This window comes from Heterodontus francisci, chromosome 11 (assembly GCF_036365525.1).
Source record: "Heterodontus francisci isolate sHetFra1 chromosome 11, sHetFra1.hap1, whole genome shotgun sequence".
Classification (NCBI taxonomy): Eukaryota; Metazoa; Chordata; class Chondrichthyes; order Heterodontiformes; family Heterodontidae; genus Heterodontus; species Heterodontus francisci.
In genome coordinates, this window is record NC_090381.1 from 68,204,627 (window position 1) to 68,218,062 (window position 13,436).

The window sequence follows — 13,436 nt, forward strand, 5'->3', positions numbered from 1 at the left end:
ATCACCAACTCGTTCTTTCACACTAAACCCTGTCACCAGGTTTCATGGAGGCACCCAAGATCACGTCGTTGGCACCAGCTAGACCTCATTGTCACAAGGCGAGCCGCCTTAAACAGTGTTCAAATCACACGCAGCTTCCACAGTGCGGACTGCGACACCGACCACTCCCTGGTGTGCAGCAAGGTTAGACTCAGACCAAAGAAGTTGCATCATTCCAAGCAGAAGGGCCACCCGCGCATCAACACGAGCAGAATTTCTCACCCACAGCTGTTACAAAAATTTCTAAATTCACTTGTAACAGCCCTTCAAAACACTCCCACAGGGGATGCTGAGACCAAGTGGGCCCACATCAGAGACGCCATCTATGAGTCAGCTTTGACCACCTCCGGCAAAAGTGCGAAGAGAAATGCAGACTGGTTTCAATCTCATAATGAAGAGCTGGAACCTGTCATAGCCGCTAAGCGCATTGCACTTTTGAACTACAAGAAAGCCCCCAGCGATTTAACATCCGCAGCACTTAAAGCAGCCAGAAGTACTGCACAAAGAACAGCTAGGCGTTGCGCAAACGACTACTGGCAACACCTATGCAGTCATATTCAGCTGGCCTCAGACACCGGAAACATCAGAGGAATGTATGATGGCATGAAGAGAGCTCTTGGGCCAACCATCAAGAAGATCACCCCCCTCAAATCTAAATCGGGGGACATAATCACTGACCAACGCAAACAGATGGACCGCTGGGTTGAGCACTACCTAGAACTGTACTCCAGGGAGAATGCTGTCACTGAGACTGCCCTCAATGCAGCCCAGCCTCTACCAGTCATGGATGAGCTGGACATACAGCCAACCAAATCGGAACTCAGTGATGCCATTGATTCCCTCGCCAGCGGAAAAGCCCCTGGGAAGGACAGCATTACCCCTGAAATAATCAAGAGTGCCAAGCCTGCTATACTCTCAGCACTACATGAACTGCTATGCCTGTGCTGGGACGAGGGAGCAGTACCCCAGGACATGCGCGATGCCAACATCATCACCCTCTATAAAAACAAAGGTGACCGCGGTGACTGCAACAACTACCGTGGAATCTCCCTGCTCAGCATAGTGGGGAAAGTCTTTGCTCGAGTCGCTCTGAACAGGCTCCAGAAGCTGGCCGAGCGCGTCTACCCTGAGGCACAGTGTGGCTTTCGTGCAGAGAGATCGACTATTGACATGCTGTTCTCCCTTCGTCAGATACAGGAGAAATGCCGTGAACAACAGATGCCCCTCTACATTGCTTTCATTGATCTCACCAAAGCCTTTGACCTCGTCAGCAGACGTGGTCTCTTCAGACTACTAGAAAAGATCGGATGTCCACCAAAGCTACTAAGTATCATCACCTCATTCCATGACAATATGAAAGGCACAATTCAACATGGTGGCTCCTCATCAGAGCCCTCTCCTATCCTGAGTGGTGTGAAACAGGGCTGTGTTCTCGCACCCACACTTTTTGGGATTTTCTTCTCCCTGCTGCTTTCACATGCGTTCAAATCCTCTGAAGAAGGAATTTTCCTCCACACAAGATCAGGGGGCAGGTTGTTCAACCTTGCCCGTCTAAGAGCGAAGTCCAAAGTACGGAAAGTCCTCATCAGAGAACTCCTCTTTGCTGACGATGCTGCTTTAACATCTCACACTGAAGAATGCCTGCAGAGTCTCATCGACAGGTTTGCGACTGCCTGCAATGAATTTGGCCTAACCATCAGCCTCAAGAAAACGAACATCATGGGGCAGGATGTCAGAAATGCTCCATCCATCAATATTGGCGACCACGCTCTGGAAGTGGTTCAAGAGTTCACCTACCTAGGCTCAACTATCACCAGTAACCTGTCTCTAGATGCAGAAATCAACAAGCGCATGGGTAAGGCTTCCACTGCTATGTCCAGACTGGCCAAGAGAGTGTGGGAAAATGGCGCACTGACACGGAACACAAAAGTCCGAGTGTATCAGGCCTGTGTCCTCAGTACCTTGCTCTACGGCAGCGAGGCCTGGACAACGTATGCCAGCCAAGAGCGACGTCTCAATTCATTCCATCTTCGCTGCCTTCGGAGAATACTTGGCATCAGGTGGCAGGACTATATCTCCAACACAGAAGTCCTTGAAGCGGCCAACACCCCCAGCTTATACACACTACTGAGTCAGCGGCGCTTGAGATGGCTTGGCCATGTGAGCCGCATGGAAGATGGCAGGTACCCAAAGACACATTGTACAGCGAGCTCGCCACTGGTATCAGACCCACCGGCCGTCCATGTCTCCGTTATAAAGACGTCTGCAAACGCGACATGAAATCGTGTGACATTGATCACAAGTCGTGGGAGTCAGTTGCCAGCATTCGCCAGAGCTGGCGGGCAGCCATAAAGACAGGGCTAAATTGTGGCGAGTCGAAGAGACTTAGTAGTTGGCAGGAAAAAAGACAGAGGCGCAAGGGGAGAGCCAACTGTGCAACAGCCCCAACAAACAAATTTCTCTGCAGCACCTGTGGAAGAGCCTGTCACTCCAGAATTGGCCTTTATAGCCACTCCAGGCGCTGCTTCACAAACCACTGACCACCTCCAGGCGCGTATCCATTGTCTCTCGAGATAAGGAGGCCCAAAAGAAGAGAAATCTTAAACAATACTGAGATAAATCTATGTCTGAAAAGACCTTATAACTTCTTATTCCTCCTAACCCTCATGCATTCACACATTCAAAAACCAACGGTTAACCGGTTTTAAAAATGTTGTTTTAAATTAGAGCTGTTTCTTAGGAATAATAAAACATATGGGTTGTAAGTCTTGGTGAGTCACCTTCCCAATTCAGTGAGGGGTCCCAGAGTCCAATAGTCAGATGCCACACAATACAATGGAGGGTATCCTCAGTGCGAAGCTGGGACTTTGTCTCCACAAGGACTATGCGGTGGTCACTCCTACCAATACTGTCATGGAAAGATGCATCTGCAGCAGGCAGATTGGTGAGGGCGAGGTCAAGCATGTTTTTCCCTCTTGTTGGTTCCCTCATCACCTGCCGTAGACCCAGTCTAGCAGTTATGTCCTTTAGGACTCAGCCAGCTCAGTCAGTAGTGGAGTAGTGGTGCTACCGAGCCGCTCTTGATGATAAACGTTGAAGTCCCCCACCCAGAGTACATTCTGTACCCTTGCTACCCCCAGTGCTTCCTCCAAGTGCTGTTCAACGTGGAAGAGTACTGATTCATCAGTTGTGGGGTCGGGGGGTGGGGGGGGGGGGAGCGGGTTGCTGGTGTCAGTAGGTGATAATCAGCAGGAGGTTTCCTTACCCATGTTTGACCTGATACTATGAAACTTCATGGGGTTTGGAGTCAATGTTGAGGACTCACAGGGCAACTCCCTTCCGACTGTATACCACTGTACTGCCATCTCTGCTGGTCTGTCCTGGCGGTGGGAGAGGACATACCCGGGGATGTTGATTGCGGTGTCTGGGGCATTGTAAGGTATGATTTGGTGAGTATGACTATGTCAGGTTGTTGCTTGACAAGTCTGTGGGACAGCTCTCCCACCTTTGGCACAAGCACTCAGATGAAAGTAAGGAGGACTTTGCAGGGTCATCAGAGCTCAGTTTGCCATTGTCGATGCCGGGTGGTCTGTCTGGTTTTATTCCTCAATGACATTGTAGAAGTTAGATATAACTGGCTTGTTCGGCCATTTAAGAGTCAACCACGTTGCTGTTTTTTAAAAATTCTTTTTTCGAGAGAATGTGATCTCAGTAGTTAAGTCCCATAAACAATTTTGTTTTATTATTATTCATTTGTGGGATGTGGGTGATGCTGGCCAGGCCAGCATTTATTGCCCATCCCTAATTGCCCTTGAACTGAGTGGTTTGCTAGACCATTTCAGAAGGCATTTTAAGAGTCAACCACATTGCTGAGTGTGGAGTCACATGTGGGTCAGACCAGGTAAGGACGCAGATTTCCTTCCCTGAAGGACGTTAGTGAACTAGATGAGTTTTTACAACAATCGACAATGGTTTCATGGTCACCACTAGACTAGTTTTTAATTCCAGACTTATTAATTTAGTTCAAATTCCACCATCTGGCACGGTGGGATTCAAACCATGTACCCAGAGCATAAGCCTGGGGGCTTTAGCGACATTACCACTACGCCACCGCCTCCCCTGTGGCCTACTACTATTCCTATACAGCATATAGCAAGCAACAATGATCCAGAAGAATTTGCCGGGCTATTTGGTGGATGACCCCCAAGTGCTCGATTTATTTGCACAAAATTATCAAGGAGTGTACTTGGGTGTTTCAAACAGAAATAACAGAGGTCAAAATCACGTCACATTCAGCCCATTATCCTATTGAAGTTAAGATGGTTTTTTTGACAATTGACACTGGTTTTATGGCCATCATTAGACTAGCTTTTTAATTCCAGATTTATTAATTGAATTCAAATTCCACTTTCTGCTGTGGTGGGATTTGAACCCATGTCCCCAGAACAATAAATGTTACGGCACTTGGATAAATACTGTTAAAAGTTGTAGCCTACTTATTCATCTATCAAAACCAATCAAAAACATGCCAATGTGATTAGCTCACTCAGTCAGCATAACTATAGTTCTACAAGTTAAATAGGAGTTTCTCTCTCGCATATGAATTTGAGTAAAATTTGAAACTTTAGAGATTACAAATGTAATGAAAATGTTGGAATTGTCAAATGACCTCATTAATTTGCAAAACAGGTTGTGGGGGGTGTGATGTTTTGCCAAATCATTCTGAAATGTTGATCATATTTACTTTTTCAGGGTTATTACAGTGCCTTTGCCGATGAGTCCAAGGATCTTCTTGTTACACTGGCTTCTCCCAATTTATTTCCTATTTGCTGTGGGATATGACATCTATCAAACCTTAGCACATGGCTGGCATCGCACATATTCACTGTCAGGTAATGGTACAGTCTGACATTGTGCAACACATCAACATCTGCCTTAAAGGAAGCTGGAACAAACTAATGTTGGTTGCCAAGATTTTGAAAATAAAAATGTTTGAGCTAGAATTTTACTTTAGGTATATTTTGTCTAATTCCTATGATATTGTTAATAGAATAAGTATGAGATAATTATGCACTCCTATAGAGTTAAGCAAATTGCATTCAAAGATAAATGTTTCAGATAATTCAGTGTATATTTATGTAATCTTGTCCAGTTTCCATTTAATATCTTCACTCCTCATTTTACAATTGATTGTAACCCAGAACTTGAGTTAATGACTGTATCTTATCGATCGTAAACATAGGCACGTCTCCTATTACTTGTGTTAATTAGTTTCCGGCTGTATTGGGGAAAATAGAAAATAAGTTTTGTTGCAACTTCCCTTGAGAAGGGAGGCTTTCTGCATTCCTAGAAGCCATGAGGAGCCTGCAAGGTTCTTGCTCCAGTAATTATGTAAAGTATTGCTGAAAGAAGAGACATGCTGTCAAAGCATTTTCATCTTGCATTCATCAGGACAGACAAAAGAATGCCAAATTTCAAAGGGAGCAACAGTTTATACTGCCTGGAAAAGGGGTGTTGATTGGTTGAGACATTGCCATGGAGAATGCATTAGGGAACTATTGTCCCCCACGCTTTTAATTCAAAAAGGTGCAACGCCTAGACATGTTCCTTTTGCCTGCAGAGGACAGGTCCCTGCGTATGAATATATGTAACTTCTAGCAAGCATAAGTGAGCCACATTGTGACTGATAATCTTAAGTCGATTGTTATCATATACATTCATATAAAGTACTGCTACATGGCAGTCACCAGATTGGAATTTGTTCAGAAATCTTTAAAAGTTGGAGGACAAGTTGATAAAACTGTAGAACAAAAAGGCCAATGGGAATATAAGAGCAAAGTGAGATACTAAACCTACTATATTATTTTTTCGTTGGGCCACGTTTGAATATTGTATCTACTGTTGGGCACCCTACTTTAGGAAGGATGGCAGTTCACTGCAAAAACTATTTTCTACTATGATACCAGAGATCAGTCTTGAGCTATGAAGAGAGACAAGAAAAACTGGAACTAGAGCACAGATGGTTAAGAGCAGTTCAAAAATATGCTTTAGAGGAGAGGTGTGGAAAATAGGATTTTGATAAAATAAATTGGAAAAGCTATTAGCATTGGTTGACAAATCAGTAACTGGAGGGCTTAAATTTAAGATCACCACGAAAAGAACAAAGATTGTGGTTTGGAGATTTATATATATATATACACAAAGGGTTCGTTGGTATATGCAATGCCCTACCAAGGTAGTAGTGGAAGCAGAATCCATTATAGCTTTAAAATGGAAGTGGATAAATATTTAGTCATTGGGTCATTACAGCATAGGAGGCCATTCACCCCATTGAGACCATGCCGACTCTCTGTAGAGCAATCCAACCAGTCCCATTCCCCTGGTCTATCCCTGTAAGTTTATTTCCCTCAAATATGCATCCAGTTTCCTTTTGAAATCATGCATCGTCTCTGCTTCAACCACCCTCGTAGGCAGCGAGTTCCAGGTCATTACCACTCGCTGAGGAAAAAAGTTCTTCCCAATATCCGCACTACATCTCTTGTCCAAAACCTTAAAACTGTGTCTCCTCGTCCTGGTACCATCAGCTAATGGGAACAGCTTTTCTTTGTCTACCCTACCCAAACCTGTCAGAATTTTGTACACCTCTATCAAATCTCCCCTCAATCTCCTTTGTTCCAAGGAGAACAACCCCAGCTTCTCCAACTTAACCTTGTAGTAAAATCCCTCAACCCTTGAAAAAGAAAAAAATACAAATAGTATGGGAAATTTGCTACTAAATGGTAATTTTTTCAGAGCTAGCACAATTGTGATGGCAGCCTCCTTTGTTGTAAAATGCTAAGGTTTTACTTGTACATAATATTTTTTTAACAATCTACATTGTTAAATGCACTGAAAGGAACTTTCATTTGCTTGATGTTTAAGCCAAAATCAGATTATTAGGAATTTAATAATTTCATCCTTTATATACTTAATCTTGATTCATAATTTACACAGATTGAAATATTGTAGATGTGTAGCTTGTAACTATAGTCCAAATTTTCTGTTTGATGTAAAGCTGGACCAGGAATGTTGATGTTTTAAAACATTACACTCCGGTCTTTGCATGTACAAATAAAAATGCAACAGGATTTTCCAGTATGCTCTTCAAGAGTGCTTCTTCCACTTGTTGGAAGATTTCTATTTTATGCATCTTATGTAAAGTACAGATTCCATAGAGTTATTTGTTTTAAAATTGCCCCTACAGTTCACATTATACCAAATGTTTGACTTTGAATATTAAAATGAATGTCATTTGAAATATTTTACTGAAAATGACAAGCTGAAACAAGATAAAGAATCAAAGTGACAAGAAGAAACTATTATGCTAATCTTTAATTCCTGGAGTCTCCAGGACAATCTGGGAGGGCTGCTAACCCTCTCAATGTACAACATTCAACTTTATATATTTAATTGGTACTCATAACTTTCGTGCTTTCTCAATGCACTTAAGTATAAACTTTACACAGTCATGCCTTAAAATAGATGTTAAAAATAACATCTTCTACGTGAACCACTACCGAGAGGTAGCAAGCTGCCGTTACTGCTTATTAAAGTTTTGCACTGAAGTATCCTAATTAAAGCCTGTAGGTTGAATATGATCTATAAAGTTACATCACGGATCTAGGATTCAACTGTTATCCAATGAATTGTTAAAGGTTCTGTTGTACATTTACTGAATGACATTTCTTTCCAAAATATGTAGTCATTATTTGGTCAGTTATATCAATGAAATATAAATAAACTTATTAATGCTGAATAATCAACCTGTCAGTTGATTATTGATATGCCTTGTTTTGAATGATGCAGCTGGTATTTTTTTCACCAAGAATGGAACATTTTTTCTGAATTAAGATTTACAAACAGAAAGAGCATTTTATTTTTAAATCCAATCCAATTGTTTTGAGGTCAAAATGTATTGAGTAAAATATTGCTTGATTCAAACAATTGACAGCTGCCATTTGCAAAATACATTAAGCATAGATCAGTATTCCACAACTGATTATGGCAATTTATTTCTACATCAAGGACACACTCTAATACACTGCATCTTAGCACAGTCTCAAAGGGCTATGTCCATGTTGAACAGATACCTTCTGCAACCTTTAATCAATAACTTTCCTCTTCCACTGCACTTGGGGCACTGATCACTATATACAACTGGTTAGCCCATTCTTTAGTTGGCAGAAGTATACTAGATAAACAGGAGAGTCTGGCAGCAATCATCTGAAAAAAGGAGTGCCACAATACTTTACAAAATACCAGGAAGAGACATTCCAAGTCTGCTGTCCCTTGAGATGTTATACAATACATTAATTGACATCAAATAAGGATAAAACAGTGAACAATCATACTTCACATTTAAGAGACAAGTTCAATATGTTCCCATCCACCCTTACATGGATTTTTGAATTGGAGTACATTTTTGCTAAAAATCAAGATTTGTACTCCTGTAGCTTCCAGCTTCTTAAGAGCTGCATGAAGCACTAGGAAGGCTTCAAGGCAAGCTTCTTCCATTGTTCAACAAAACCGATACTATTGTCTCAAAGTCTTTTGCGTCCGTTTCTCCAAAATGTCCACACCTACAGCAGCTTTTAGGAATTTGGGATGAACACCATACACACCAACTACCCTATTATTAACTAAGATATTGGAGGTGGTAATGGACCAATTTCGTTGCAGTCCTTCAAGAAGGCATTAGATGTCTTTCTGCAAAACAATGTAATCATGGAATATGGAAGAAGTATTATTTCTGAATAATAATTGTTGGATCTAGGGCCTCCTGGTACTTGTCTGATCACCTATGAGGGGTTGGAGATGAGTTTTTGTCAGAATACCCCTGAAGTAGCTACCCAATCAGCTGAATGATAGGACTTGATGCACTTTTCTCATCATGGATATAAACATGATATCACTTGAATCTAATTTAGGCACTTGGCTTGCAATGAAAATGGCCTGCAAATTATCATAAAGAACCCTCAAAATAGAGTTTTCCGGAATGCAGCTAGTCTATAGAAAACATAGTTAATGCTATTAGACACTTATATGAAACAAAATTGGTAAAGGAGATAACAAGCTGGGAATAAAAAGAAATGCCACTTTTATCTGGAATTGTTCAGTTCCTTTGTTATTGAAGGTTGAGAAGTTAGGTGAGTAAACCTGCACCTGTTATATTGACTTTTTGCTTCATAGTTGACATTGAGTCATTATGGTTCCTTGACAGGTGACTGTTAACAGGTGAACTCTTGCAGTATGTGTCACTCAGATTGGTTAAAGATTAAATTATAGAGGTTCACTGAAGAAGCAAAAAGTATGAAAAATGGTGCTTTAGACAAAAAATGGCAGGCACAGCAAAAGCATAGATGTCAGACCAAGGCAGTAGAGGGAAGACAAATAGAAGGTCGAGAGAGAGAAAACAGATTTTAGAACTACACAAATTAGATACAGGAAGATTGTTTAAGTGTGTCACTTGGACACGTGGGAAATTTCCTTGAAAAAAAGGGTAAGAGGATTTGAGGCTGTAGTACAAATATAGTTACCAACATGCGAGGCGCATCTACCCAGAAGAAGAAAATCCAAGAGGGAGACCAGATACCACACCTATGGATGAAGGTTCACCAACTACATCTCAGAAGGCAGCAATGCAACCAAGTCTACTACACGAACTCAAAAGGACAAGGATGTATAAGGCACTCATTCTTGTACCTTTAAGAATGATTATCAGTAATAAGCTCATGAAATGTTTAATATATTCAACAGGCTTGGTATCTAAATATGTTGACTTGCTTGCTCTATAAACAGTTTAACCATAAACTAATAAAGCTGACTTTGTCAAGTTCAGACATTGAATTTAATATCAACTTACAGTAATGCTGATAGTTTCTGCCTTGTCCACTAAGTGAATTCCAGTCCCTCATAATTCTGTGTAAAAAAGTTTCATTCCCCCTGTTAATTTTTGACATTTTATCTGTTATCTATAGCCTTTCATTTTTGACCCATCAACTATTGAAAACAGCCTGCTTCTATCTACCCTGATATATATATAACATATATTTCCAGTTTTCAAGACAGACTAGCCAGACTTCAACAATTTTCAGAACACTATCATTACAGTCAATTGGAACAATGTGTAGTCCACATCTTGCATATCATTTTACTGTTAATGAAGACATTTGCGCTTTTTTTTAAACTCTAGTATTAATTGCAGTTCCATTCAAAACAGCAATTTTCATAGCATACATCACAGCATGATTATAAAACAGCTCGTGAACTAAGAAATGAAGCTAGCTGATGCTGACTTACTGTGACACATTTTAACAATGCAACATAATACAAGATATTAGAAAATTTGGAGACTGGGCAATTAAGTGGCAAATTAACTTTAGCAGAAATGTGGAGCGATGCACTTTTGTAGGAAAAACAAACATCACCTACACCTTACAGAATAAGAAACTGAGTGGGGTAGAACAGCAAAGAGATCAAGGAATACAAGTAAACAAATCATTGAAAATCAGCACTACAGGTCAGCAAAGCAATTAAAAATGCTAAGCAGTGGGATTTATTTCTAGGGGTACAGAATTCAAAAGAAATGAAGTTATGTTTAACATGTGTAATAGCCCAGTCACGCTGCACATAAGAGTACTATGCACAGTTCTACTCTCCATACTGTAATATGGATATAAAAGCATTGGAGAAAGTGCAAAAAAGATTTACAAGGATGGTACTAGAGCTGAGAGATCACAGCTATCAGGAAAGGTGGAACAGGTTGAGGCATTTTTCTTCAGAAAAGAGAAGACTTAGAGGAGACCTGTGGTGGTGTAAACATTAACAATCTAGACCAATTTACGCACAATGTTGCAGGTGAGCCAACATGAGACATCCAATGCTTTTAGATGTAGACCATACAGTAAATCTCAAAACAGTTCATGACGAGGAGTTACGGTGAATAAGTTACAGTGAAGAAGCTGATGAACCATTAGAGGTAAGAAGGAACAAGAGGATAAAATTATTTTAGATATGTATGCAGATGAATCCTTTCGGGCATAAATTTGGTTGAAATGTCATTCGATATGAGGAAAGCATTAAAGGTCTTCTGGGACCACAGGAATCCTCAAGGAATTTTAAAGGATCAGTGGGTCTTCCTAAGCTTCCTAAATACAGGAGATGTACACAACTGAAGGATGGTTCAAGGAATTCCAATAATCAAGAATTAAGTTCAAAGACCAGTGAAAAAAGCTGCTGTTTTGGAGCATGCTTAACATGTGTAGGAGGTTAACATTGTTTTTAGAGTAATATCAATCATGTCTTACAAATTTTCTGGATTAAGGGGATAATAAAATGATTCAAAAAATTGGATCTTCAGAAGACATAAGACAAAAAGGAAGACCATGGCTCATGAAATTAATAACAAGATAGCTAAAAACTGACCAATGTGATAAATTGATAAGATTCTGGTGCACATTTTGGGGAAGAGAGGAGGGCAGTCAGCAACCAATATTATTCAGGGGGCTATTATGGAATTCTCTGCTTTTAACATTATTCTTAAATAGAATATATATAGAAAGAATACTTCTAGTAAAGTTCTAAAAGATTGATAAGTTAAAAAGTACTGAGGAAATAGTGTGAAAAAGTAGAAAGCAAACACTTTGTGATTATTGATCTTACAGTAAAGTAATTCAGTCACTCACACTATTGTCAATAAGGTCAAAAACTGCTGGGATGTATCTCGAGAACAAGTGGGCACAAGTTATTTTAACACTTTAGAACTCAATGTTGAGACCACATATAGAATTATATGTACAATTTTCCAAAGCTTGCCTGGGTGGCAGTGTTTAGCACTGCAGCCTCACAGCTCCAGCGACCCAGGTTCGGTTCTGGGTACTGCCTGTGCGGAGTTTACAAGTTCTCCCTGTGACCGTGCTCCAGTTTCCTCCCACAGCCAAAGACTTGTAGGTTGATAGGTAAATTGGCCATTGTAAATTGCCCCTAGTGTAGGTAGGTGGTAGAATGGTGGGGGTGTGGTAGGGAATATGGGATTAATGTAGGATTAGTATAAATGGGTGGTTGTTGGTCGGCACAGACTCGGTGGGCCGAAGGGCCTGTTTCAGTGCTGTATCTCTCTATGACTATGAATTTGTCTAAGTACAGTAATGTTCAATGTGGTATTTTACCACTAGCAGTAATCCTGCATACTGCACATGTTGAACAAGCTGCAACAATTACGACACTTAGTCTAAAATCTCAATTAAAGCAAGTAATTATTTGGGTTAGGGCAGATTGTACTGCAATGTCAGTAAGGCAACATTATGATGTAACCTTGGGCTCCCTATAAAGCAGGATTGATCGTCATTAGGGTTTTACCATGAGTGCTCAGAGGTGCCAGGCAGTAAAGCTTTGGTTACTGAAAACATGAATCATTCCCCGTAACTAAAAGATAAAGAGAAAATAATAATTTACATAAGTTATGTACAGCTAAGGACAAATTGCTTTGAAAAAGCAACTTGTGTGCGGTAGTTTTGACTAATGAGTAGCAAGAAAACACAATGCTAATTATAGCAACATTAACTTTGTAGCAAGAGACAGAACGCTTCATTTTTATATCATAGTCACCTTACAGAAAATCCTGTTGTTTTCAGAGCACGACAGATGCTTTTCCAATTGTGGAGAAGGCCATATAGCAACGCAGCAACATTTTTTAACAACACATGCTTTCTGCACTTGCATAAGAATGAAGGTACCATGAAATTTTCAGAATCTAAATCAAAAGAATGCAAGTTCCTCAATATGCATATGGTTTCAAATATCAGATATCCTCCAGGTGACATTTTCCCGGCTTAAGCTGGCCTTCAAAATCTGAAAAAAGCACATTCTAACATTATGCTAGTTAAATTAACTTCAGAGTTAGCGCATGTTGATGCCATGTTTCCAAAATCTGCCACTAAGTGCGTAAGTAATAATAGTTGTACTATGTATAATAGCTGGTGAAATGTTCAATAAATGCAGAGTCCCTGATAGCTCAGTTGGTAATTGCATTGCCTAGTATGAACCTGAGCCATATAGACCAAGAACGTTACTGGTTTGATCCCTGGTATATGATGAGTTTGTTGTTTTTTTTAACTAGGGCAGCAGCTGGGGCACTATAATTGCCTTTGTTAACTTCTGGACTAAGGATGGGAAGAAATGGCTAGTATCCCTACTACAAACATACATTTGTGGAGGTCATATAAGGAGAGGGTAGAATTTGGCTATGGTCAAATAAATAGCCTGGAATACTCCCAATCTAGCCTTATACATGAAGAACGGTCACTTGACAAGATTCCAGAGGGTGTCTGAAGCCTGTGGAATCATCACTACCTTCAGGG

At 40.5% G+C, this 13,436-nt stretch overlaps 1 protein-coding gene across 1 annotated transcript in view; it reads left to right on the top strand.

Annotated features, from left to right (window-relative positions):
• The window catches only part of si:ch211-51h4.2 (uncharacterized), a 374,380-nt gene extending 366,555 nt beyond the window's left edge, over positions 1–7,825 (top strand). The window contains exon 18 of the mRNA XM_068042237.1: positions 4,792–7,825. Coding sequence (XP_067898338.1) covers positions 4,792–4,948 — 157 coding nt within the window. The 3' untranslated portion in view covers positions 4,949–7,825. The remainder of the gene's footprint in view (positions 1–4,791) is intronic.
• The last annotated feature ends 5,611 nt before the right edge of the window (positions 7,826–13,436 follow it).